Source organism: Scatophagus argus, chromosome 5 (assembly GCF_020382885.2).
Source record: "Scatophagus argus isolate fScaArg1 chromosome 5, fScaArg1.pri, whole genome shotgun sequence".
Lineage (NCBI taxonomy): Eukaryota > Metazoa > Chordata > Actinopteri > Scatophagidae > Scatophagus > Scatophagus argus.
This window is the reverse complement of record NC_058497.1, coordinates 14,739,129-14,766,366: the sequence shown is the minus strand read 5'-3', so window position 1 is coordinate 14,766,366 and position 27,238 is coordinate 14,739,129. Positions and strand designations below refer to the sequence as shown.

At 41.5% G+C, this 27,238-nt stretch overlaps 2 protein-coding genes across 2 annotated transcripts in view; both read right to left on the bottom strand.

Annotated features, from left to right (window-relative positions):
• LOC124059230 (SCO-spondin-like) overlaps positions 1 to 7,903 on the bottom strand; it is a 31,411-nt gene extending 23,508 nt beyond the window's left edge. The window contains exons 1-15 of the mRNA XM_046389081.1: positions 7,681 to 7,903; positions 7,379 to 7,485; positions 6,612 to 6,765; positions 6,125 to 6,224; positions 5,732 to 5,904; positions 5,270 to 5,506; positions 4,931 to 5,118; positions 4,426 to 4,546; positions 3,935 to 4,085; positions 3,578 to 3,717; positions 3,192 to 3,338; positions 2,718 to 2,846; positions 2,110 to 2,265; positions 747 to 863; positions 140 to 301 (exon numbers count right to left, since the gene is read on the bottom strand). Coding sequence (XP_046245037.1) covers positions 140 to 301; positions 747 to 863; positions 2,110 to 2,265; positions 2,718 to 2,846; positions 3,192 to 3,338; positions 3,578 to 3,717; positions 3,935 to 4,085; positions 4,426 to 4,546; positions 4,931 to 5,118; positions 5,270 to 5,506; positions 5,732 to 5,768 — 1,585 coding nt within the window. The 5' untranslated portion in view covers positions 5,769 to 5,904; positions 6,125 to 6,224; positions 6,612 to 6,765; positions 7,379 to 7,485; positions 7,681 to 7,903. The remainder of the gene's footprint in view (positions 1 to 139; positions 302 to 746; positions 864 to 2,109; positions 2,266 to 2,717; positions 2,847 to 3,191; positions 3,339 to 3,577; positions 3,718 to 3,934; positions 4,086 to 4,425; positions 4,547 to 4,930; positions 5,119 to 5,269; positions 5,507 to 5,731; positions 5,905 to 6,124; positions 6,225 to 6,611; positions 6,766 to 7,378; positions 7,486 to 7,680) is intronic.
• Positions 7,904 to 7,989: 86 nt separating this feature from the next.
• LOC124059162 (multiple epidermal growth factor-like domains protein 6) lies at positions 7,990 to 26,860 on the bottom strand. Its single transcript, XM_046388986.1, has 39 exons — positions 26,802 to 26,860; positions 24,472 to 24,516; positions 24,209 to 24,323; positions 23,660 to 23,747; positions 23,128 to 23,316; positions 22,838 to 22,943; positions 22,460 to 22,693; positions 22,260 to 22,361; positions 21,898 to 22,089; positions 21,595 to 21,705; positions 20,837 to 21,029; positions 20,568 to 20,704; positions 19,905 to 20,129; positions 19,452 to 19,593; positions 19,186 to 19,309; positions 18,627 to 18,818; positions 18,351 to 18,488; positions 18,013 to 18,195; positions 17,650 to 17,844; positions 17,183 to 17,331; positions 16,899 to 17,067; positions 16,631 to 16,774; positions 16,305 to 16,457; positions 15,338 to 15,539; positions 14,865 to 15,005; positions 14,577 to 14,762; positions 14,257 to 14,328; positions 13,998 to 14,124; positions 13,760 to 13,899; positions 13,218 to 13,415; positions 12,893 to 13,042; positions 12,156 to 12,335; positions 11,181 to 11,297; positions 10,488 to 10,637; positions 10,194 to 10,346; positions 9,753 to 9,962; positions 9,169 to 9,273; positions 8,428 to 8,572; positions 7,990 to 8,254 (listed from the first exon to the last, which is right to left on the bottom strand). Exons 1-39 carry the CDS (start codon positions 26,806 to 26,808, stop codon positions 7,990 to 7,992), a joined length of 5,874 nt encoding a protein of 1,957 aa, XP_046244942.1. The 5' UTR covers positions 26,809 to 26,860.
• Positions 26,861 to 27,238: the final 378 nt, after the last annotated feature.

Here is a 27,238-nt window from a genome sequence, read left to right as displayed (position 1 = left end):
CTGCAACACCTACAATGTAGGATAAGTGAACTGTACTATTCGGGGGCTTATTACAGTGCAGGAGTACAGTACAAGAAAAGACACTCTTATAGATCAATTCTCTGACATCATTTCCCATTATGATGCTGGACTGTCAGACCTGGGCTGCAGGTCCCAGTGGGCTCTGTCAGGGCACTGCTGTTACAGAATGAGCCAGGGGGGCAGGGAGAGCAGTCAGTCAGGGACATCTTGCCAGATGATGGACTGATGCTACCCGGTGGACATGGAGATGGCACAGATGAACCCTCCATACAGTAGAAACCTGCGCACAGTGGTGTGTCACATTTTGTAATATGCGTCAGTTCTGAATCAGAATCAGAATTGTCTTTATTGCCATGTAAGTGAAGAGGTTTCACATTACTAGGAATTTGTCTTGGTGATTGATGCATACATAGAATGTAAGAACATGAAACATATAATAATAGAATAACATCAAATAGAATAAGGGAAAACAAAATAAAATAAGTGAGGTACAAAAGTGAGGTAGTACAGAGTGGAAGTAGTGCATGTAGGTGAGGTAAACAGTGCAAATGGTCAGCAGGTGGATCATGACATGAGCATAGATCAGTGTCTGTATTGAAGTAGCTAAAGTGCAGATATTTTAATCAGCTGGTGTTCAACAGACCAACAGCAGAGGGTTCACTTTTGTTTATTTGTATGCAGTCTTTTGCATACACGTGAGAACAGAGGTGTCATTTTTTAATTACCTGGTGGGCAGGTGTTACAAGTGAACTGTCCAGATGAAGACTGAAAAGTGCCAGGGCTACAGATGGTCGGCTCAGCACTACCATGCGGGCATGCATGGCCAGGCGGGCACTGACATCCTGTAACACAGTCAGATAAAGTTCAAACTGTCGTCTGGTGCCTCCTTGTTTACAATCAAAACGCGATGTGATGTGCATATAAATTATACTACCATTGTGATGTCTCTCATTAAATACATTTATTTGGCAATCATCCATTCAGGACAGCATGGCTGCTTTACTTCACCATTCCCAGTGTGGTACCATCAAAAAAAAGCAGTGAAAAAGAGAGTGACTCTGAGCAATATTTGTTCTGTATGAAAATCCTGTGGGAGTGAAGGAGCAGATAAAGCAGGCTCAGCAGCAGGTGCCCTGACTCTGACAGCAAAAAGCTGGAGACTCTTGATAGGTTCAGGGCCATTTCATGCTCAAATTAGCAAAATGACCCCTAGATCAAAGGCAAAAGGTGGACGAGGATGCCTTTCAGAGAATTTTGAGGTGTGCCTGTAATATTAGAGGAGGAAGAAAGCTCCTCTGAGGCATAAAATCACAGCCAAGGTACATGTAGAATATGATTTGTAAAGTAACCAGCAAGTTGTGCCACACATCCACAGAACCAGTTACTACACCAATTACAGAAGAACAACATTTAAGGAAAAATAACGTAAACATGTCATTGAACAGATAAGTGGGTCAAACAGTGGGTGGGTCAAAGCGGGTCAAAGCTTTACTTGCTGGTCATTAAACGGCAAAACCATCAAATGTGCCAAACAAAATGTATTTGAAGTTATTTCAATCGAACAGCAGCAACAGAAAGGAAAAAAAAACACTGACAAGTTGGAACTGATCAAACGAGACAGCACACAGTCTAATAAAAACCACAAATCTCTCATTGTGGGTGACTCTAGGATCAGGTGCTATTTTATGGGTTGAAATAAACAATTTAAAGTACAGTAGTGTTTTTCTGAAGAGATACATGGCTTTCACAGAACAAATGCCATATGGAACATGTTCACATTTTGCTAATTGCCATGCAACCTGATATATTTGTAATATGCATCTATTTACTCTAAAGAACGGTCATTTCTGGTTCATAGTATTTTGTCCATTGCCTTTAAGTTAAAACATCATTCATATGCGAAGTTGTACTTCTTTATTACCTTCTACTTCGGGTAAATTAAGTAAAGCTTGGTCTTCTGAAGCAACTTCATCATGTAAGCAATACTATTTGGAAACCAGACATACTGTAAGTGATCAGACATTCTGTAAAAAAAGTCTATAGTAATTAAACCTGAGCTGACCCATGATAATGTGTACGGCACTGTACCTGGCTGATTTCCAGACACTGATCTCGGAGGACAGAACCACCCAAGGGGACAGAAAAGGTCGACAGAGGTCTGAGCCCACGAGGGGCAGTAAGAACCTGGGTAACAAGCCTCACAGTCAGCCTCAGACTCAGCTGCAGACCTCGCCAAGAAAGTCCCTAAGAGGAGGAGGAGACAAATTATCATGTGATTAAAAATAACTTCCACTCTACTTCTTTATTTTTTTTCCTCTCCCCCACACACAGACAGAAAAGGAAAAAGCGAGGCATAACAGTGTCATGTGTGAGCACCATAGATGTCTTCATTTATTCACTTGGTTAAGTAGGTAGCTGACCATTATGACAGCTTTACTGGACTCCCATTAGGTTTTACAGCCTCCTCTAATGTTCTGGATACATTAAGCTGTTATATTATACCTCTGGGGGCTTTAAGGCATTGTACACTACCTTTGGAGGCAATGTAATAAAAAGAGGTCAGACACATTATTCATTCAGGGAAATGAAAGTAGACTTATATACTTCCGTTTAGCAACATATTCATGATGCACGGTAACTGAAAGAAATAATTTCTACTTCTTTCTGAGCTCTGTCTGAATATGTTGGTTTTCTACCTGGAGGACAAGGGCTTGGCTTTGCACTCCCTTTAGGACAATAGTGGCCAGCAGGACAAACATCACCATGGAACTGACCGAGGGTTGACTCGCCAGGAAGTGGGGATGGAGATGTTACTTCTCCTGTAACTGAGACGATAGACCTTTATTGGATGTCATTACTCATCAGGCTTACAAGTGAACTAAAAGGCCAGAGACATTTTCCACAATCCCAGGGAGAATAATACAACTAAGAGAGAACAATGGGGACTGGGGAATGTCCTGTGAAGACCTCTTGAGCACTGCGGAGTCAAAGGTCATGAAAAAGTTAAATAAAAACAGAAGAGAACTGAGAGAAAATGGCGTACAAGATGGGATTTCAGGCTTGTGTCAGATTACTCTGAGATTTTTTTTATGTTACAAAGACCATTTCTAAAATAAACCACTGTGCATTTCTTAGCAATATCTAAAGGGCAAGAAGAATCAGCCTGTTACCTGAGGTATTACCCCAAGGCATAGCGGTTCTGGATCCCTCTGTGCAATAGAAGCCTGGGTTGCAGGGCCCAGATGGGGAGGAAAGGCCAGCTCCAGCGCAATAATGGCCAGGCAAACAGGACTGACATACTTCTATAGAAACTGCCCCTAGAAGAGCAAAAATACAACTCATATGCTGGATCTCAGTGAATATGGTAAGAATTGGGTTCAAGTGGAAAAAAATCACTTTTCTTTTCTTCACTTTTCTCATGAAGAAGGGTGAGAAATGCTTTCACTGGCTGTAAGAATTCACACTTAACACTGCCAATAACTTTGCTTAAGGCGGCCCATTATGTTCAAATGTCACAGTCAGCATGTCTGTGTAATTATTCAGCGTTATGTGTTACCATCTATGGAGCTGAAGGTGCCTGCAGGGCAGGGAACCATGTAGCTGGTGCCCTGGGGGCAGTAGGACCCTGCAGAGCAGCGGCCGCCTGTTGAGCCTTCCTCTGGTTGAGCAGAAGCAGAACCAAGGATACAGACGTAACTAGGAGCAGAGGGATGATGAGGACAGAGAAGATGTTGAGGGGAGGGGGATACGTGATGTAGAAAGTGAAAGATGAGAAAGACAGAGGCAGAGACAGAGCATAAGGGAGGTTTAATTACAAACAGGGGAGACAAAATTAAACAGAAACAGGATGTCATATCTTTCAGAGTGTATCTGTGAAAATGATGAAGTATGTGTTCAGTCTGTCTGTATTTACCCAGGAGAGCAGACCCCAGTGGGAGCAGCCAGTCCAGAGGAACTGCAATATCTCCCAGGAGGGCAGAGCTCACAGCCCGACTTATTGGACAAACCCATCTGCCTGCCGAGAGCACCAGCTGGGCATGGGAATGCTAAACCAGACTGCGTTCCTGTAGATAAATAGTGCATAATATCTACAGATGGTCCAGGACTAAACATCACAGAACAGTTTATGAGGACAATCCTTATCTTGATTACGTTCTGTAATGTCAATTTGCATAATTAGAGAGCCATTTACTGTTACTGACACTTTGTCAGGAGTGCACACAAAACAAGAGCAACATTCATCAACATTTTGCATGTAACATAACACATTAATTCCTAATAATCAATCTCACTAAGCCTGCAGCATCAGCTGTGTCCCGCATTTATTAATATTTGATAATATTATCTGATAACATTGTACATTTATCGTGAATGAGTTAGAATAGCTGCACTACTGTATCCTACCTGGTGGGCAATAGTGTCCTTTAGGACACAGAAAGGGAGTCTGAGTCCCAGACACATGCCCAGTGTCAGCATCGACCGATCCAGCACAGTAAAATCCTGCTGGACATTCAACACACTCTGCCTGTGGAGGGGTAAAATGTGCTTATTGTTTATACACAGTACAACACAGATGTTCACCAGTGTTCAGCAGACAAGAACACTCCAGATGCCTACGTTGGAGATTATAAAGGCTAAACTATACTGTATAGAGTACACACAGATGGCATGAGTCTGCTGTAACATTATCTGTTTGCTGCCACAACTTTCCCCAGAATATGTAAATAAAGCAATCTCTTGATAAACTAAAAAAAAATCATCTATATGCCAAATACAGTTAGTCAACAGTGCTATTTTAGATCCAGCTATAGAGTAACAGATATTTTTCAGTCACTGTTGTTGGTTATTTTAATTGCATCATATAGTAATCATCTTTCAATCAGAATATAAGCAGACAATTCATTTTTACCTGTCCAGGTAAATCCTGGTAGGTCCCTGGCAAGCAGGGTACCTGTCTATCAGTTCCAGGTGGACACATGTATCCAGGTGAGCAGGGTATAGAGGCCTGCTGGCTGCTGTTTTCTATGCCTGGACAGTAAGAGCCAGCTGGGCATATATGAGAAGGGAAAGAGAGCCCTCTAGTGGCACACAGGAAACCTGTAAAGCAAAAGTAACGGTATGAAACAGACACTGTGTGAGGGGATTATCCCCTAATAAACCAAGTTATGTAATGGAAAGTTTATCTGTTGGCAGATATGAAGTCACTTAATTAAATGTTAATGCATGCAACAGGTACATCAGTTCTAACCTGGAGGACAAGGCAGGCAGTCGGACAGGTGACTGGTTCCGGTTTTATCACTGTAGTGTCCTATGGGACAAGGCTGTGGCGCTGATGAGCCCTGGGGACAGTAATGACCTTCTGGACATCTGTCACCTGTTGTCCCTCCATCCTCTGGTGTGGGTGACCAGGCCCCAGAGAGGCAGTAGTACCCAGCACCACACTGGCCTGATGCAACACCCTTTCCAGGGGATGCACAGAAGGAACCTTTATTGATAGGGAAAATTGGTTGTGAAATTGACTGGAATGCACTCTACTCTACTCTAAATTACCCTGCAAAATACATAATAAGTGCTGTATATTAATCCCAGCTGAGATACAGTATTCATCTTATTATTTTCATACTATAGCATGAAGGTCCTCGTAAACCTTGATTCAACTACTTAACCTTGAAGTGATTCATAATCATTGGCAGTATATGGTGCATGTGACCTGGAGGGCAGGGCATGCAGTCTTGGGGTTTTTCCATCCGAATGTGGGGATTGATGGATCCAGCTGGACACGGGTGCTGATGTTTGGACCAGGTCCCGGGTGGGCAGTAATGACCCACTGGACACTCGTAACTCCTTGACAGAGAGCCATTATGGCTGCCAGGACAATAAAAACTATCCAGACAGAAATGGAATAATTTAGGTCTTGGCTGCTGGTGGTAATGAGGCAAGAATGTAAGTATATGTATACAAAGTGAGAGTAAATATCACTTTTGTACATAAGCATCAAAAACATGCTGCGTGTATAGTCATAGTTCTTCCATAATACCTCACGCTTACACATGTATATGTTTACAGTGCAGAGTGACTGCATGTGACTGATAACTGAGTTTACCCCGGGGGACAGGAGCTGCACCTGGCTTGGCCGTCTTCTGTACTGATGGTTCCCAAGGGACACTGCTGAGGAGCCACTGAGCCCTCAGAGCAGTAATAACCTGGTTGGTTGAAGACAAGAGCCATAAAAGAGACGCACACACAGACATGCACAATCCACAGGGGACAAAGCTCTGTTTCCAGTGTCAACAGAGCAGCTGCTTATGTTTAGCTCTATTAACTTGAAAGAGTGTTTTGTTTACCTGTTCACTAAGCTGGCTCTGGGCTTATGTACATTTTAAGCGTAATTGTGTGCTTCAAAATTAACATTTCCTTTAGTGCAAAGTATAGCTTTTTGCTGCAATTTTCCATCCAAACAATAGCTACCTGATTACATTATCCCCATGTTTTTCTCTTTGTCGTTTTCATGCATTGTGTTTTGACAAATTTATCTCTCGTTTCTTTGAAAAGTGAGGTACCGATGTATAAATTCTGAGGGATCTGATAACCTTTTGGACATGGTCCACCACGGCTGTCTCTCAAAGGAGGATCAGGACGATCTGCACCCTCCAGACAAAAGAAACCTTCCCAGCATTTTCCTGAAGGTGCTGAGAGCCCCACAGCACTGCAATAGTAACCAGGGAGACATGACTGGCAATCCTCCTGAGAGAGGAAACGAAAGACAAAGGCAATGAAAGAAAGAGGTGGAGAGGAAGACAGAGAGAGGGAGGGAGACAGTAAGAGAATGGGGGAAAAGAGAGAGCGTGCACAGTCAAAACACTGTATATTGATCAGTGGTAGCAATGAAAAACATGGAATAGAAATAGATATCTTCCCAATGCTGTCTGAATGCAGAGTGTTCTGTACTTAATAATAATATAAAGATTTTTTTATTTTAAAAAATGTTTTTTTTTCCTTTCAGCTTGCTTTTCACATTGACAGCAGCTGTTATTTTAAAATCGTCTTTTCCAAACTCAGCTTTTACTCAGCAGAGTATAGTTTAGTATTTCGTATAATTTTTTCCACTCACAATTTTATTTTAAAATGAATTTACCAAGGCAAACAGAGCAAAGCTAGTTTTACTACTGGCTTTACAGCTGAATGAATAGGACAAGAATATTGAAATATGCTTAGGTTTTTATGAAAACAAAATATAAACAAAAAAGAAATTGACATTTACGGTCAAAATTCCACCCTGGTGTAATTTTGAGGGGAGAGACTTCTCTCTCAATCATTGTCAAGGACATATGTCAGTGTGATATTGAGTCAAAGCGACCTGGGAGACTAATTTGGTGAGGTTAGAGAATGTTCCACGTGGACAGGGTAGAGGATGGACGGTGGCCTGGGGGCAGTAATGACCGGCAGGACATGGTCCTCCCTCTCCTGATGGGAGACACAGAGAACAGCTGCCATTTGTCAACCATCTCAAAATAGAAATACTGAGGAGAACCACTTCCACAGGTGATCTCTGTGCTGACAATTCAGATCTTTCACATAGTCAGAAAACATCTGGTATTATCAGAGAATAATATTCTTTAAGGTGTGGACATGAAGTACATGTCTAGTAAAGATGTTAACCTGCAGGCTGTAAGGAAGGTTGTGGAGAGGTGTTTCTATGTGAGCAGTAATATCCTTCCTGACATGGTCCAGTGACAGCTGTGCCATTTCTGGAAGAGCAGTAATGGCCGCCGTCACAGTGCCTGCACTGAGAGACAGACCAATAGCCAGGGTCAGGACTGTAAGTTCCCTCTGGGCAGGATTTCAAGTCAAATCCAGTTCCTTCTGGACAGTAAAAGCCTGAAGAACAATCACAAAGAAATGTATACATATGAAGGATGCAAAACATTTTGTTAATTGTTTTACTCACAGCAAAGAGACAGTTTAATTTCATAAAATCAGCAAAGTGGTTTTAAGGGCACACAACATGGCACACCACAAACCTGCAGGACACAAGTACAGCAAGCCAGACGCACAGTACCAGCCTGGCACACAGGGTTCACACTGAATGGCATGTGTAACAGCAGCATATGTCCCTGGGTTACAGGGCACAGGTTGAATAGTTCCCTCTGGGCAGTAAGAGCCCTGTGGACAAGGTCCCCCTGTAATCCCATCAGTAGGGGTGGGTGTGACGGCTCCCCTCGCACAGTAATATCTGCATGAGAAATACGAACAAAACTCTTCACGTTATGTGCCGAAGGGCCAGCGATGGCTACTTTTGAAACCTTTTACAACAACATGACTAGAATGCACTTTTTCAGGTGTTTGAATTAAATAGTGAGGACCCAAATTATATTTATTTCTTAAATTTATCAGTGCGCGGTGTACCCCGCACTGCAGGGCCCACTAGGTTTAGTGAGGCCAGCAGAGTCACAGTAAAATCCTCCCAGACAGGGTTTGCAGTCCTCCTGGATACGCAGGCCTGAGCTGTTTGACCAGCTTCCCTCAGGGCAGGCCAGAGGAGCTGTGGTGCCTGTAAAGATGACAACCAGCTCATTTAAACTCCAGCAGACAAAGGAGTATGTAGACAACTATTCCAAGGACCAATGCAGTTATATGGTTTGACAATACGATAAAGCATGACACTGTTTTACATGCTATAAGCAGATTTTAAGAGCAGCAAAATAAGTGAAATCATCTTATAAAGCACCCACTCTGCATCTCCAGACACACTCAGCATTTATCCCACAGCAGCATTTTTAAAGCATGGGTCAGTACCCGAGGTCAGGAAGAACAAATGTACAAATTAATTTGAAGGAACCAGTATCAACAATTACAAGATAAATGTTGTCAGAACTTCCTGTAGGGCACCAAATGGTAATTAGAATGAATAAAACATTGTAGCCCTTGAACAAAATATGGTAGAATGTTATTAGCCTCACGCCGTATAAATTTGGTTACATTAACCTAAAAACAAGCTGCATCAGCACTGGATTACAAAAACCATTATTTTGAAAATAAGGATCCCTTACAACTTGACAGATTTCAGGCATTAACAGTATAGCACTACTGTAGCAGTTAGCGGCTGCTGGTGGCTGGTTGCTTAATAAGGAAGAACAAGCCAGAAACCTGAGGGGCAGTATTGACCCGGAGGACACAGGGACCCTGAGAGTCCATCCAATGGGCTGGGAGAAGATGCTCCCTCTCTGCACCAATAACCAGCATGGCATGGTCCTATGGGCAGAGTAATATCACAACACATTAACATCATACAGTAATGTAGATACATCTACACGCCAGAGAGTAGGCTACAACTTCTGGGTTTAACAACTGGATCTAACAAATTAGCTTTTGAGATGTCAGTCTCCAGGATGGATATCTCAAAACCTTGGTAAATACAGCAAATCCACAGCTACCTGTACCAGAACTAAGTTAGAAAAATGTTTATTTGCAATTTGAGTGTGCTGCCCGTTGAAATATTCAAAACAGGCACAGTGGAACCCAAAATACAAACTCCTGAAAGACAGTAGAGGCTTGTTTGTTGGACATACATCAAAATGTTTCAAGTACAAAGTTTAGACATACCTGGCACGCGTAAAAATAAAAGTTTCCATCATCACTTATAGTTTATAGCAGAACCTACTACCGCTGAAAACAATGGTGAAAGTTAAATAAAAAAAAGGAGAAGAGAAGAGAAGAAAAGAGAAGCTCACCTGCTGGCTCTGACAGTCCCACAGAAGGACAGTACTGTCCAGCAGCACATGGCACGCAACTGGAAAGGCTGTGCTCTCGCTGTCTCCAGTTGAAGGAGCCTATTGGACAGGGGTGTTGGTTGGCCAGGGCAGTACCTGCAGGGCAGTAATGTCCTTTAGGGCAAGGCCTGAGCAGAGAGACATTGGCTGGGCTCAAATCACAGTAGTAGCCTTGAAAGAGGAACAAAAAAGAGAAATGGATATTTTTAAAAATTAGACCTAAAATAAAATGAAAGGCGCAGTATCATAAATGGAAAAAGTAAGTAATGTGAATGAGCCATCAACTTTCATAAATAAAACATTGGGCAGCTTAAAAGCAAAATCCCACAAGGCAGTGTTTATAAATGAAAAGAAATATATGCCTCTGCTGAGAGGATAATGAGAGTAAAGAGGGCTGCCTACCTGCCTCGCAGACAGTGCAGGCTGCCTGTTTCTCTCTGTCTTGATAAGTTCCTGATGGGCAGGGCTCTGGAGCTGCACTACCCTGTGGGCAGAAGTGACCTGGAGGACATGGAAGAGCTGTCGGCACGGTCTGACCAGGAGGGCACCAATAGCCTATCAAGGTGACGAGAGACACAATACAGTGTGAAAGGATGGAAAGGAGGTTGGGGCAGAATAATAAGTATCTCTATGAAACAGGCAACTATCAACAAGCTTTATAATACCAACGATTCATGAAGCAGCGTATGGACTGACCAAGGCTGCAGGTTCCACTTGGAGCCCTGAGACCTGCTCCTCTGCAGTACAAACCAGCGGTGCAGGGCTGACAGCCAGCCTCACCAGTCAGACCTGGCACAGGGGAGAAAGTACCAGCTGGACACAACTCTGGCTCTCCTGAGCCCTCAGCTGTAGAGAGAAATACTTAGAGTAGTGATTCATTCATCTAATCTTTCATACACATGCCTATCCTGAGCTGTGGGACCCAAAGGCTTATACCAGGATATATTGGAGAGAAAGTGTGCAGACATCCTACGCAGGTCAGCACAAATAGACATAGGATGACTCACACTCAAACCCATGGGTAATGTAGGGTGTCCAGTCCACCTGAGTCATAGCTACAGCTACTTTACTGTCTCTAGTCAGTCTACTTTGCATGTCTCCGGGCTGTGAAAAAACACTGGAGATTCATAAATAAAAAAACCCCTAATGTTAAAGGCTGTGGTTTTGGCTTGTTAGAAAATCAATTCCTGCTGCCCTCTGAATATAAAGTAAGATATGATAAGAGTTTACAGATTAGAGAATAGAGTATGGTGGTGGTATCATGGATATTAACACATTATAAATATTTCAATTAAGCATTATGGCAGGTTTATTGTACCACTATTAATAGGCTTAAAAACTCGACAATGAAGCAATATAACTGTTCCAGTGCAGTAAAGCAGGGCTTACTACAGTATGTCCCAGGTGGACAGATGTTGCCTGTTTCTCCATCTGTTGGTCTAGCCTCAGTGGCTCCTCCTGAACAGTAATATCCGGGTGAGCAGGGACCCATCGGCAGAGCCAAACCTTTTGAGCAAAATAAGTATAATGGTTAGTTATACTTTACATACCTAAAAATTATGTGCATAATTTCCCTTGAGACTGACATCTTCCTCTGCAGAGTAATGCGTGAGCCCCCAAAAGGCGATGATGTAATGAAATTGCCCCAGAATAGTTGTCTTATCTACTCTTTCCATCTTAAAATATACTGCACCATAATCTCAATATGAAACAGATTACAGGACTTGAATTTGTCATAATATTAGCATAGTGGCAGGAACACATAAATGATACTGTTGATACTGTACAAAATGAAATCCAATGCCATATATCCTCCTCAAAACAACATCTCCATCATCATAATGCAACAGAAATACACGTATATTTCTCATATATTTGTTATAATTGGTGTAAAATGTGACTTAAAAACATAGTATAGATGGTATATACATTAATATATTTATGATATTCATGAACAAAAATTACAGTGAGTCTTTCAGTGCATTTAAATAAAATTTTAATATATTGTAGTATATTTTGAGTCCAATTCACAATTATAATATTACTGTGAAAAATATAGAAAATTAAAAAAAATGCAATGAGTTAAATTTCCCTTTAATTATCTATTATTGGTGAATAAATTACACTCAAAATATGTATTTTGTGAGGTGGAGAAAGAGTCTGTAGCCATAAAAAGCAACTAGACTTCCTGAATATTAAAAAAACAACTATATGGACCTACAGCTGTACTGGTTTATTAACACAATATTAACATATGTGTACAGTTTACATGATGTCAGTCTCAGGTTTTTAATATCACAGTTAACGTCTATCATATGCAGCAGTTCTGCATGAGTCGCTATTTGATTAACATTGTCCAAATACCTGAGACGTTACAGAAGGCTCCAGGTGGACAAGGCAGGGGTTCAAGGCTACCTAAGGGGCAGTAAAAGCCCACCTGGCAGCGCCCCCCTGTGGAGGTAGCTGGACAAAGACAGTTTGCATTTGTGTAATTGTCCAGGTCAAAAGGCTGGGAGGTCCATGCTGCTGATACACAGAACCAACCTGAGAGGAGCGGACGAAGAAAGACACAGAGGAGGAGACAATGAAACTGATGTACTGACTTTTGACTGCTGTCTATTTCTCTGCTATAAAAACACTGCTGATGTAAAGATAGCACCACTGCAGACATCACATGATGACTTTGATGAAAGAAGATGAGAGAAATGAGTCTGAAAAAAAAATAAAAATGGCTTAATTAATAAACCAGGATGAGGGTCTGAGGATTGGGTGCATTAGGTGGTTGGCATGTTATGGCAGGGCTATTTTGTGCCTTGAGCCCAGGAATGAATTAACAACAGGGAATTATCTGAGTTGTGGCTGTGGAAATTCTAGAGTAAAAGTGAGGGGAGAACTAAATAATGACTGATGGGGCTGCTGTTGGTTTGTGATGTTTCATGCTTAATGTGCACTCTCTTTTTCCTAAACCCAAATCTTCTAGACTGGTTTGGACTGGCTTGCTGGGCCCTAGAGACAAACACTGACACTGAGAAACCAGACTGTATTGCTGCAGTCGTATCTTTGGTAGAAAAAAACAAAAGAAAAAAGACACTCTTACTGACCAGCCTTGCATTTTCCAGACACTTTGGTCAGCCTCTCCTTCTCACAGTAGTGTCCTGGAGGACAAGGCAGGCAGCTGTCCAGACTCTGAGTCATGGGCTCTGGGTTGTAGTATCCACGAGGGCAGGGAAACTGGGTGGCATGCCTTGTGCCTATGCACATATTGCAAATATTCAGATTTCAGTGTCTTAAATCTTAGATCTTTACCTGCATAATAAAGATTAATGGCAATAGTGCTACCATGTTACTGAATATATATTATGTCAATGTTTTTCAATAAATTTGTGTAAAAACACAACCATGGCTGGTAAAGTTTTGGGAGTCTACCATCAGGGCAGTAGAATCCAGGGGGACAGGGGAACTGGGTGAAGTTGCTGGTCCTTTCTGCACAGTAGTAACCAGCAGGACAGCGGGAACACACCGACTGGCCTGTGAGGTTGGTGTAGGTCCCAGCTGGGCAGGGCACTGGGCTCGCACTACCCTCAGGGCAGTAATGAGCTGGTGGGCAAAGACTTCCTTCTGAGTCTGAAGAGGAGAAACCCATTAAACAGTAAATGACTCGGATTATCACTGCTAAGCACTTAATGTGATGAATCCTGAGATAAACCATAATTAATTTGGTAATCAGTCATTCAATAAAACACCCTCACACATTCAGATTTGTTGCATTCATCAGCAGGAGACTCTCCTCTGCCTGATGCTTATTCATAAGAATTCTGTCCACTCATAATACATAAGCTCTCTTCTCCACTGTTTCATTCACTGTATAAATTACATTCTATAAAAATCACTGATTAATTAACTGTTAAATCATGTGTAAATCAATTTGCTATTACCCCACAATGGCAAATGAAACCATAAAAACTTACCACTCCCTGTGGCTGCTGTGTCTCCCCCTGGACAGTAAAATCCTGCCTGACACAGTCCAGATGGACGAGTGAGACCTGCAGTGCCACAGAAGTGACCCGCTGGACATGGACTACAGCCAAAGGCGTCTGTTAGATGAAGACTGCAAATGTACATGTGTTACATACAGTAACATATGGATATACAGTAAAAGAAAAGGGTACTTAGAAGTGTGCAGCCTTAATATTTGTGTCTACCAACCTGTCAGAGTAGGCTCCTGGTGGACAGGACAGTGGGAGACTGGTGCCCTCTGGACAGTACTTCCCCTGTGGACATGCTCCTCCCACTCCTGTGCTGAAGTTACCATCTGGGTTCGGAAAGTTTACACCTTGAGAGGTTGCACATTTAAGATAAGTTTAGTGGTCCAATTCGGTTCAGCTACGCACTGGTCCTGTTGTGCAGCAGCATGTCTTTAAGTTAGGTTACAGATGATATTAATGCGTTCATAAATGCATTCTACCTGCTATGCAGTAGTACCCAGCTTGACAGGGTCCAGTAGGTTCAAACTGGCCCCAGTCCTCACAGAAGAACCCTTTTTGGACAGCATAAAGAACTCAAAACAGCTTTGCAGTAACAATAAGGTGTGAAAACCATCAGTTCCAATTAACTGTGTTAAAACGTTGTATTATTGCCTTTTATACTGTTCCAACACACCTAGCAAATAATTAACTTAACTAACATTAACTAACATTAACACCTAATTCAGCTTAACTGAACATTTTATGAAAGACTTTCCGGCATCTTGCAGTCTTGAAGACAACCGTAGGACAATACTCTCACCTGCTGGACAAATGAGGCACTGCTCCACTTGGCTGAGGCCAAACTGAGGACTGTATGTGCCAGGAGGGCAGGGCAGGATACCCTCAACACCACCACCAAGACAGTAGTGCCCTGCTGGACAGGTCTGGACACCTTCTCCTGACAAACAGTAGGTCCCTGCAGGACAGTCATCACACACTTCTGCCCCTTTGTCCATCAAAAGAATGAGATGGTGAATTAAAGCCTGCATTTTCCAAGTCATGATACTTACATAATGTGACTTAGTTCTATGAAATCAGCTGCCCATACCTGTAGTGTTCGAGTACGTCCCATCAGGGCACACTACAGGAGTTCTTGAGCCCATGGGACAGTAATGTCCAACTGGACAAATGTCCCCTGTTACACCGTCTGAGGGCACTGAAGACACGGCCCCTCCAGAACAGTAATAACCTATAAATCATTAGTTTCAAAATTTTACTCAGTTAAAGCACAGAGCTGACAATGAATCTGTGAAACAAATTCACTTGACATCATTTATAGACATACAGTAAGAAAAGAAAGGATAGAAATCTTCACCCAAAACTAAAATAATAGTTTGGAAAGGTCAGCTGGCAAAAAACACATCACTTAAATTTCATAAATTAAAGTGTTATGCATTTTTAGATGTTATTCTGCATTGATTTCTATTTTCACTACACATGTGTCACTTGAAAAACATGAAACAATGTTTGGAAGATCTAACTGTTCTTTAAGCCCACTGTACCCAAATAATTTATCCATACCTGGATCACACATTCCTGAGGGCTGGCTGAGTCCAGTACTGTTGCAGTAGCTTCCTGGAGGGCAGGGCCAGCAGGACGACAGGTTTTGGGCTCCCAAAATGCTGCTCCAGGTTCCCACAGGGCATGGGTGCTGCTGAGGGTACATGGTCCCACGTGGACATATGTAGCCTGCAGAACACACACCGCCAGAGGCCAAGGCCACCTGTGGGAATGTTGGAGTGATCAACAGAATATAAAAAGTTTGATCGTTTTGGCTTTCAGTTGTAGTTTGAAGTTTAAAAGTTAAAGCTGTGGGCACTTTGAGTCAGTAGCTGCCATTCATTTCCCACGCACTACCAGCAGCTTATCCAAAAAAACACTTCTGAAAAATAATTTATTTAAGCAAATGCGAACTTGCAAACTTGAACTAAACATGTCTCTAAATTTATATTCATATCCAATGACAGAAAACATTCAAGCAGTCAAAGTGTGTGGGAAATTAATAGTTGCCATCCAATCGGCTACACAGCAGAAATATTCAACTAAAAAAAACAGGATATTTCCAGCACTCTAATACTGTGATAAAAAACAGGATTGTCTCACTTGAGCAAAACCAAGTTAGAAGTAAAACTTCTCAACATAGAGGACAAAATGTCAAATGTATCGCTGGCACTGTGTATTATTCAGAGATCTATGAAAGGCATTTATGTCTGGTTTTGTGTTACTGCATATGAAACACCTATGGAGTGAACAAAAAATAAATTTGGACAACAGTTTGGTACAATGAGATCAAAACATAGTGGTCAATTAAATTCTTTTTTATACCTGTAGAATGAGGTGATTGCATTTATTCTCTCATTCTCTGCACACAAGCTCAGACAACTAAGTAGACAGCTTTTTTATATCCTCACAAAAACAGCTTGTATTATTTAGTGTTAACTAAAATATCAGTTTTGAGTTATCAAGGTTGTTATTTATTATGCCTTACTGGAGACGCAGTGGAGGCTCCAGAAGTGCAGTAGTGTCCTGGGTTACAGAAACCTTGAGGTTTAGAAAGACCGGATCTGCTGCAGAACCAACCAGCATCACATGGTTGACAGTGTTGCATAGTATCGCCACCAGGCTGGTCAGAGTAGGAGCCCTGAATAATCAGAAAGTATCATTTTATGGCATTCATTACCTGAAACTTTAAATGCAACTAATAGAGCTTAAGTGCAAAAGTAAGAGATAAGAGAAGAGTGTTGAGAACAAGGACAAGCAGCTAGGCAGACACCAAGCCAACATTTACACACTCTACAATACACACATACTGACGATACTGACTGGAGGGCAGGGTCGAGCAACAGAGGAGCCTGGAGGACAGTAGTGTCCTGTAGGACACAGCAGTGACTGGGATAAGCCTGTCTGGTTACACAGTCTGCCTCCCTGACACTCCACACATGACTGTGCACCTCGACGCTGTGAGGGTTTAGAGCATACGTAAGAATAACCTTGAACATGGCTTTATCTCATTATCTAATTTTAACAGCACACTTTCAAATGAACAGCACTTGATATTCTGTAAGGACTGTTTCCTACCTACCGACTGAAAGGTACCCAAAGGACACGGTTGTGCCCTGGCTGCCCCCCCTGAGGTGTAATAACCCTCCCGTGCTTCATTCTGAACAGGCGAAGCTGAGCCACCAGCACAGAAGAAACCAGGAGAACAAGGGCCTGAAGGTGAGGTGTTGTTGGATCCTGAACAGTAAAGGCTGACACGCAGAGAGAGACGTTGATGCAAAGAATAAGGCTTTGTATTTTACGTGGTCCTCTTATAAAAGGCTGATACCTGACTAATCATATTCATAAGTGAATGAGTGGCATTACCCTGGTGGACAGATGACACACTCCTCAGAGCTGCTGAGGCCAGTGCTATTGCTGAATGTGCCAGGGGGACAGGGGAGGGGAGAGGACGAAGCTAGAGGACAGTAACTCCCTGCAGGACACAAACCTCCTGTCGGCCCATCTGCAGGAGTCTGAACGTAGTTACACACATATAAGGAGAAGCCTAAATGAGTTTAATCAAAAGTGAAGTGTAAAGTGGCAGTGAAAATATTGATATGATTGTGAAATGTCAGTGGTTTTGCACATGTGACATACATACATTATATAATCTTAATTAGTCAATCTTTTTGCAGTAGCTCTTCAGAGAAGATATTATTATTCATTTCAATTAATTTACATGTGGACCCATGTGTTGTGTTAATCAGGGTAAAAACATTTCAAGAAAAGAATAAAGAATTAATCACTAGCAAACTCTATTTAACAAATTATTGAAAACAGAATTTTCATACTGCAGATTTGGCTCCCTCTCTGCAGTAGAAGCGCTCTTTGCAGCTTCCAGAGGGCTCTGAGAGTCCCACACCAGTGCAGTACTGGCCTCCACCACAAGGGGTGCACTCAGACTCATCACTGAGAGCTGAGCGGGAGCTATAGGTTCCTTCAGGACATGGTTCGGGAGTAGAAGTGCCTTCTGGACAGTAAAAGCCCTATTAAGAAAGTGACAGGCAGATAGCGAGAGAGAGAGAGAGAGAGAGAGAGAGAGAGAGAGAGAGAGAGAGAGAGAGAGAGAGAGAGAGAGAGAGATTTCACATGCATAATTAAAGGCAAGTTACAACAGTAAGAGCTCAGTTTTTCAAAATGGTTGATATTTCTACCTGATGACAGACTAATGGCATGGGAGTTCCCAAGCTGTCACAGTAATGCCTGGAAGGACATAAAACACACGCTTCTCCACTGTGACCGAGTGTGTTGTTCCGATACTGGCCAGCCTGACACGGGAAGGTGTAAGGGTGGCCAGTCCCTGGGGGGCAGTAGTGCCCATTAGGACACAACCCTGTCTGAAATCACAGAATTGTGTAACTCACTTTGGTCATCTACATTTTAAAAAATGGAATTTGAATACATAATCATGTATGGCAAAAACAGATTAGGTAGAAAGAAAACTGCACTATACTTTGTATATGCTTTTCTACATTTGTTCATTTGATCTTACAGGGCTGGTAATAGGCTGCTCCTGAGGATGCTGGGAGTAACAGTACTTTCCTTCAGGACATTGGACACACTCGCTGGCATCACGCAGTCCAGGGAATTCACTATAGGTACCATTGGGGCAAGGAACGGGATTAGGATCCTATGAGTGAAATCACATTTAAAAGGTAGCTTATTGTGCCGAAAGACATTCAGACATCCGAAAAGCAGCCCACATTCATTTTTTTTTAAAAATTGCATCCTTGTATCTATGTAATCTATGGATCGTTCTCTGACTCACAATGCCTCCTCCGGGGCAGTAGAAGCCTCGAGGACAGAGGGTGGCTGAGCGCTGGGGGTCTCTGGCCAAACCCTGAGAGCAGAGAAAGCCTGGGGGGCAAACCATGATGCTCAACATGGCTTCCTCACTTGTTGTCTCATTACTGCAGTAGTGGCCCTGCAGGCACGGAGAACACTCCAAAGAGCCCTCGTCCTACACACAAGAAAACGTGAAGGAAGAGTCAGAGAGTTGAAGTTAAACATATCAACTAGTATGGGGGAGGGACAGAGCCAAACTCCAGGGAGAGGAGGATCGAACAGGGAAGATATTGGAAAATATCAAGAGCAAAAAATGAACTATAATAAAATTTGACTTGAACTGCTCCTGTTGCTGATATTTACAGATGTACATTAATGGTGAGTAATGTAAGATGATATCACTGTAGGCAGAAAATGCTTAGCCAAAAAACAGGACAATCATAACAGCTTATGGAAAGATGAGACTAATACACCAGATCTGGTTTCCACTGGTTCAGTCAGTTGACCAGTCACAGTGGACTGTGTTATAGATGTGGCCTTACAGAGTAGCTGCCAGCTCCACACACTCTGGGGTTGACAGTGGCTGAGTGGGGACAAAAATAGCCAGCAGGGCAAGCAGAGCAGTCCTCCTGTCTTCGACCTCCTTTCAGACTGCGAAATGTAGAGCTGGAGAAAGACAGGACAGAGTGGATATGCACATGCTTAACACTTCATTTTACCACATAAGGCAAGTTTTTCAATATAACTGTCCTCCTTATCATCAACCTCACATCTTCCTCCTGACATTTGATGCAGAATTACTGCTTACGGTGGGCAGGGTGAAGGTTTAGAGGTGCCTTGTTGACAGTATGAGCCTTCAGGACAATTCAGGCAGTCTTCTCTGTGTCTGTTGCCCATGTGGATGCTGTAGGTGCCAGCGGGGCAAGGAAACTGGGTGCCATATGCAGTCCCTGGTGATGCAACATCAGAATAGTTATATCCACATGAATGACCCATGATTACAGCTCTGGAGAAGAAAACAAACCTTATTTTATGAAATCAGTTTCATATGGAAAGCTGAAAGCTGAAATTTCTTGAATTTTTTTTTGTTAAATTAATTACATTAAAGATAAGTTTGATTAAATTTTTTGTGTCATATTTTTGATGTATTGACTTTTTATTTAGTTTAGATACTATGTCCCAGAACCCTGACAGATAAAGCAGTATAGAGAATGGATGGATGGATAGACACTGATACTATGTATTTGTCCCACTTGTGTACCTTCAGGACAGTAGTGTCCCGAGCTGCATCGACCTGACGGAGATCCAGAACCGGCTAAGCAGTACCAGCCCTGTGGGCATGGCTGGCACTCCCTTTCAGCTTCCAGTCCACTCTGACCACTCCATGTTCCCACAGGACATTTGTACTGAGTGGGAAACATGGTCCCAGTGGGACAATAATGCCCTGCAAAGCAGAAGAGAGGTGGTCTCTGGATACCACCAGTACCTGACAAAGCACAAATAATACAGGCATTAAAACAGGCAAACAAGCAGAAAACCATAGATTTAACTGCTAGCAAGTAGATTTAAGTGATGCTGATGCATTCAAATATCAATATACCTTTAATCAAATACCTTATGGTGAAAATATTACCAATACTTTCGTAATATGCTAATTGTACCTTTAGAATATGTTTACACTCAAGAAAACTTCAAGAAACTAACATATATATATAGTGATTAAATTTGCAGAGATACTCATTGTGTATGTGTGTATAACCATATAGCCCTCTTTAAATCAAGTAAAACACACAATGAAGCTTTATCAATATGTTGACTAATATCACACACACTGTGTATAAATTAATTCCTTCTGATACTATGAAATATCAGTGTAACAGTACTTTTACAGGCCAACTGAGCACGTGTGAAAAATAAATGGCACCTCGAAGACATGCATATCGTGCTGGGCACTGCTGACACTGTGAGCGATCAGTGAGATCAGTGCGATTGCTCAGCGTCCCTGGTGGGCAGGCATTCGTTGGCGCGTTGGGTTTGGAGGAACCAGGAGGACACACAAATCTATTAAAATTCGGGCAGATTGATCAACATTATGGATCAACTGTTTAAAAAGCAGGGTTATATTATGAGGAACATTTCAAAAACACAAACACTGAATTATGCTTCTGTAGAGGATCTCAACAGATTACTCACCCTTGCATGCAGTCCACATCAGGGGCTCTCAGAGCTACCTGTGTGCAGGCCTTCCCTGCATAGCACTCCCTGCAATCAGCCAGCTCATCCTGACCCTCCAAGGGGTTAAAAGAGCCTGGTGGACAGGGAACAGGGTTGCTTGTCCCCTCAGGACAGTAAAAACCAGCCGGGCATTTGAGACAGTCCTTCACACCTGGAAAGAATATTTCCAAATGTGTGGTGTGCAATGCCAAATTAATTGTAGGTTTAGAATACACTGCGGGCCTTCTTTATGATAATGTCTAGATTCATTTTAAGGTATCAGTTGGGATTTTTGCAATCTCTCCCTCTTTTATAGTCCCTCCTCAAACAGTCCATAGTTAGGTTTCCCTTGACAGTCATCCATTATTTTTTCATACACTGGACTCACCGCACCAGCTTGTCATTAACTGTTGTTTTTTAATTGCTAAAAATTTCTCTTCGTCCTCTTGGCATCCATCTGTTGCAATCTCTTATCCATATTTTCCAGCTCTTCGTGGAAGCTAAACAACACTTATATCTTTATATAACCACTGAGTTTTGTCATGATAGACTGCTACAGCACCGTAATAGTTTAAGCCAAGCTGTAAAGGCACTGTGAGGTTGTTCCCATATAACTATATTTTCACATATATATGGCAAGCCTGAGCCTCATACCAAGTATGCTGGAAAAACAAATCAATAACGCGAATATGAAATATAAATTGACAAAACACTAAAAATACGACATATAAACTCACTTATTGCTCCTTGATGAGGGGTGAAGGTGCCTCGAGGACACATCACTTCTTCTTCTAAGCCAGCAGGACAGTATCTCCCCCGAGCACAAGGCAAGCCAGGCCCGGATGAACCTGTCACATGTGCATGCAAACACACAGTGGGCTCAGTGCATCCTGCAATTGCTTTTCACCTCTAAAAATCAACCTTCACTTCATATTTTTTCATCAAATATGGCCGTAGTTACTTACTGTGACACGTTTTTTTTTTTCTTTTTTTTAGTATTTCAGTATTTGTTACTTCAGTGTATTAGTGCTAAGACTTACCTGCAGGACAGAAGCGTCCTTCTCTACATCTCTTACAGGCTGCCCTACTTGTCTGACCCAGTTGTTCCCCAGCTGTACCAGCAGGGCAAGGTGACCCATGAGGCGTAGCAGTGCCCTCCTCACAGTAATAGCCCTGTGGGCACAGGAACTGGGAGGTGGGTCTCTGTGTGCTGCCTTCCAGACAGTAAAACCCTTGAGAAAGATATTTATAGATAAATTAAAAGAATGATTTTTTTTTTGGACATGACAAGTAATTACCTGTGTAAAATTGGGGTATTAGACTTGACAAATCAACTGAGTTGGCATGTTTAGGAGTATAAATATTGATATAACTGCAAACAAAACAAATAAGAAAATTCTACCTGCAGGACAGACTGTGCAATCTCTCAGCCTCTGCAGACCTTCTTTAGGGCCATAAGTCCCTGCAGGACAGGGTACAGCTAAACCTCCTACACAGTAATGACCTGAGGCGAAACAAAACATGTACAGATACATATTAAGCTTCTTCAAGGTGGAAAAGAAACTCAACTATAAATGATAGTGTGAGGTGATAAACACTAACCTACTGGACAGACCACACATGTTAACTCTTCCCTCGTGTCTTTGTATGTTCCTGGTCGACATGTGATTGTTTGGCTGGACCTGTGGACTGGCTGGCTCAAACGGGTAGCCATAGCGCCTCCACACAGCAAAGATGAATCATTACAGCTACTGCAGGAGGTCTGTCCGGGTGTGGAAGACCAACCAGGAGGACAGGGGAGTGGCTGAGACATTCCACTATCTGGACAGTGACTTCCTATGGCAGGCAGAGGACATGTGTCTGTTAGCTGTGGGGCCTTATAAATCACAAATTAACAGATTTATTTCAATTCTGCTCAGATAACAATCACAGCATTCAGAGTGGATTAGATATGTTGATGGACTTTTCTCACTGCACTACCTGCTGGACACTGCAGACACTGGATTGTGCACACAGTTGAGTATAAGCCTGGGAGACAGTCATTACAAACAGTGTGATCTGCGCTGGGTTCCATGCCAGGCCCACACTATAAAGCACATATGAAAGATAAATAAAGGAATGAAGAAAAAAAGGAAATGATTTAGACTAATTCCAATGGTTAGGCACATTTTACCAACCATTTACAATGACAAACTAAACATTCTTCTCTCTCATATACACAGTTTTTGAGGAAGGATTTTGTAATTGAACCAGTCTACTGTTATATTTACCTTAAATGGAAATCCAAAGGTGCATACAGAATCTACAGGGCAGGTCAGACACTGTAAAACTCCTTCAGGAGAATGTTGTCCTGGTGGACATAAAGAGAGCGTCCCATTGGCTGGATTACATGAAAAACCTGCAGGACACAGCCTACAGTCCACCCTGTCCTCTGAACTGATCAGACCTGGAAAACAAGGCTGCAACACACAGAAACGAGTAAAGACAATACAGTGGCAACAATACTGGCTGTCATACAGCACTAAGTGCACTTGAACAGACCTTCCTCTGGGAAGACACTTTGCCTTTCAAACACAGGTGTAACTAATCATGTATTGCTGCACTACATTGCAATAATTCTTGAATCTGAGTGCTCATTAATGTCATTAGTTCCACCTGTGCTTTTCCCACTCAGTATTTGAATCTAATTCACTGCTAAAAAGAGTATCTATTGAAACATGTAATTTGAACAGAGGGCATAACAGAAAAAAAAACTGTGTGTGTGTGTATGATGTTGGATTTTTACCCATAATTGTCTCTCACCTTGCAGTCACTAATACTGCTTTTGCTTGTATAAAGGTTGAATGTTCCTGCTGGACATCTACGAGGTGCAGATACATTTCCAGGACAACTGTGTAACAGAAATATATTCATTTATTATCCCTGTTGGAATTAAATGTTTAACTGGTTGTGATTAAATGCAATTCATTTTTTAAAACTTGTGTAAAATTCTAATTTAAACAAGGTGTTTTTACTGTGAACAGATTTATGTCCCATGAGCCATGCATTAATGTCACAACCATGTCTCAAAGTAGTGAACCTCACCACATCCTTTTGTTGTAAATAACTGAGCCCTCCCCCCTTCATACCCAATCACGATACAATCACCTGTTACCAACGTACCTGTTTATCAAACAGGTGCTTTTGGAGCATCCCACAACTTTACCAGTCTTTTGTTTGAATAAATAATATTTACAATTGTATTAGTGCTGTTTTCAGATGAGTATATGTGAAAAGAGATTAACAGATTATCACAAGCTGCTTTGCTTGTGGCTTACATGACATGTATAATACAAATGGCTGATGACTTACTATTGACCGGAAGGACACTCTAAACAAAGCCGGTGAGAGAAGTACTTTCCTTCTGGACACTGATCAATACCTGTCTCTTCACCGAAGTGGATGTCTGCACCCCCTTCAGATGATTCTGACAAAGATAAATTAAAGCCAAAAAGGACGTTAATAGTTAAAATATTTGACTATCAATATCAGTATTGATATCGGTTTTGTTTCCCCTTACATTAGCTTGGTTTGTTAAGTTAACGTACAGTAAACGTGTAACAGTCATTGCTCACCTGATGCATGTCCAGATTGTGTCGGTAGCAGAAAAACCAATAAAACTGAAAAACAGAACAGGTGCATTATCTTCCATGAGCACATTACTGCGAATCTCTGATCAGGTCTAAACAGTTTCATTTTTTGTGTATATTTTCATTCAAGGCTGTTTGGCCTGAGCCTACATGACTGATTGTTTAAAAGCATGAAAGTGAGAGGCCCTCAGTCACTGAAAGTGAAACAAGAGCACGAAATGTGATTCCCATCTGATTGCTCTAGCTGACAATGGTGCACAGTGATGTTCTGTAACTGTACCCTCCACTTTCATAATGAATGAGTATGTGCTAAGGCTAACCTAGATATTGTCTCTGTTAGAGGATCACTTAAATATTCATGTTAGATGTGTAATTCATTTAGGGGTTAGGGAGAATAAAATATGAGAAAGATATGAAAAATCAGATGGATTTTTGGAATCAATTATATTAATCCAGAGGCTGACATTGAATGCTTTGTCACAAAAACCCCATTTGTCTTCGAAGAGTGAACATTTAAAATTAAATTATTCAGTTTTAGTGCAAAATGAACGACACATCCTTGCTTGTTTGAGCAGAGAGTGAGCTACAATGATGTATCTACAGATACACGTGCAAGCCAAGTCAGATGCAAAATGTATGCTTAATGCATAAGTAAAATTTTGTTTAATTATTTGTATGTGTCATTTGTGTACCATTATGTTTATATGCTTTTTGTTTATTTTCAACATAAATTTACGGTGCAGGAAGTCAGGTGCAATACATGGAAAGTTAAGAATTATTTTTACACACCTCTGAGTACTGTTATATACCACTTCCTGTGACTTTAACCAGGGGTTGGAGCGTATATGTGGGTATTTTAGCATTTTTCTGCAGCTGCAAGCATCACCACAGATCACAAGGTAGTAGGATCAGAGAAACGAAGAACAACAATGATGATGATCTCATTCCACTTCATTTTGTTCTTTTGTTGGCTAACACAAGGTAAAGTAAATGTAATCTTTGTCACTGGACTGGACATTAGTATTTAAGAGTGTGAAATAATCACTCATGCTTTCAATTATGCTCTAATTCAATTGTGCTTGGTGGCTAATGTAATTTTTTTCCATAAGTGGATCAAATTTCCTCTCATTGCAGATTTGATGAGAAGTGTTAACGCGAAGACGCCCATTGATTTCTTGACTGTAGCATTGGGAGACGCCATTACATTAAACTGCACTTACAATTGCTCCACTGGATTTGTTCGTGGCTGTTGGCGTAAAGCATCAGACAACCCAGGCTGTCACATCACTTTTAGAAATAACAACTTTTGCACGGTATCTTTTCATCTGTCAAACGTGTCTACTGAAGATCTCAAGTCGAACTACACTTGCTACACAGAAAATACAGAGGATATTGAACTTCAACAAAAAACAGAGCGTATTGTTTTACTGCAGCTACAAGGTAGATAAATATTATAATATATAAATCAATATATATCAAAATATATTATTTGGGTTGAATGATTTTTTTTTTAAACCAAGCAACAAGTAAACAAATGTTACAAAGGCAGATGTAGATTTCATTGCAGTGTTTGCTTGTTTTCAGGTCAAACAAGTACCCCAAACTGGACAGTCACCATAAATACTGCAACTAAAACTGGTGAGGGTTTTCTTTACTTTAAAAAAATGAATAAATAAGTAATATGATTGGAAGCATACATTATTTTTAGAGATTCATTTCGTTCACATACACTATGTTATTTGTCAGCCTCTCTTCCTCCGAATCCAAAAGATGCAAGTGGAGGTGAGATGTCACTTTGAGTCTGTGCATCTATAAGTGAAACTGAGAAGCAAAAGTTTTCTTTACAGTTAATATTATTGTTTCTATTTTAACAGGAGAATTTACTGGAATTAAGGTCTTGGCAACAGTTACTGTTGCTGTGGCCATGGTGCTTGCAGTGTTGGCCGTTTATCTGTGTCTGAACCGGAAGAGACTGAGCTGTAATTGTAAAGGTAATTACAAAATCTTTCTGAATACAAAAATACCCACAATTTTATCTCTGTATCATTTTGTTAATAGAATCACATATTCTAGGAGAGCCTGTGGTGTCCAGGTCATGGTGAGTACAATTTAAAATTGCCTATTTGGGTAAATCTCTGTTCAAATGCCTTTGAAAAATCTCAGATTTTGTAAAATTAAAATTGTATTTCTTTATCCATTACGGTTTCAGCTCACCATTACATCCTTCCTCTGTGCTAACTCCAGTGAAGGGTAAATGTTTGAAAAAATAAAGTGCAATCATTTTTGGTGTCCAAATACGGCCCGACCATTCATACCTGTCATATTCCCCAGGGCTGCCGTCAGCACAGGGTGAAAGAGTGACTTTGAGGATTCCTACACCAGGTAAGATGATCAATGGGTCAGCAGTGACACAGCATCACAGTCTATGATGCAAATTGCTGATGTATTGAATAATTTCTTTCATCCAGATAATGAGAGTGACACAGAGGTTCCATATGCTGACATAATGATCACTGTTCGAGGCGTCAGCACACCAGAGCTCACTCAGGTGGGCTACTTGACTCCTGGGGACCAAAAAGAGGTGAGGGATGGGGCTTCAGGGTCAAAATGTTTGACAGCTAATTTTCCTCTGTTCTATCAGGAAGTCTTGGCTATGTTGAGCTGTGTTATGCCTATATTATTTGCTGCTGTTTGTATGCAAGGAGGAACAATTGATTTATCAGTTTAAATGAATGAGCAGTATGCTTTACTA

What these genes read in the sequence shown, in the direction of transcription:
- LOC124059162 (XM_046388986.1), bottom strand. An exon ending in TGGATTCTACTGCCCTGATG is followed by an intron (nt 13,043 to 13,217) that starts GTAGACTCCCAA and finishes ATATGTGCATAG; the next exon opens with GCACAAGGCATGCCACCCAG. An exon ending in AAGTGGAACCTGCAGCCTTG is followed by an intron (nt 10,347 to 10,487) that starts GTCAGTCCATAC and finishes TCACCTTGATAG; the next exon opens with GCTATTGGTGCCCTCCTGGT.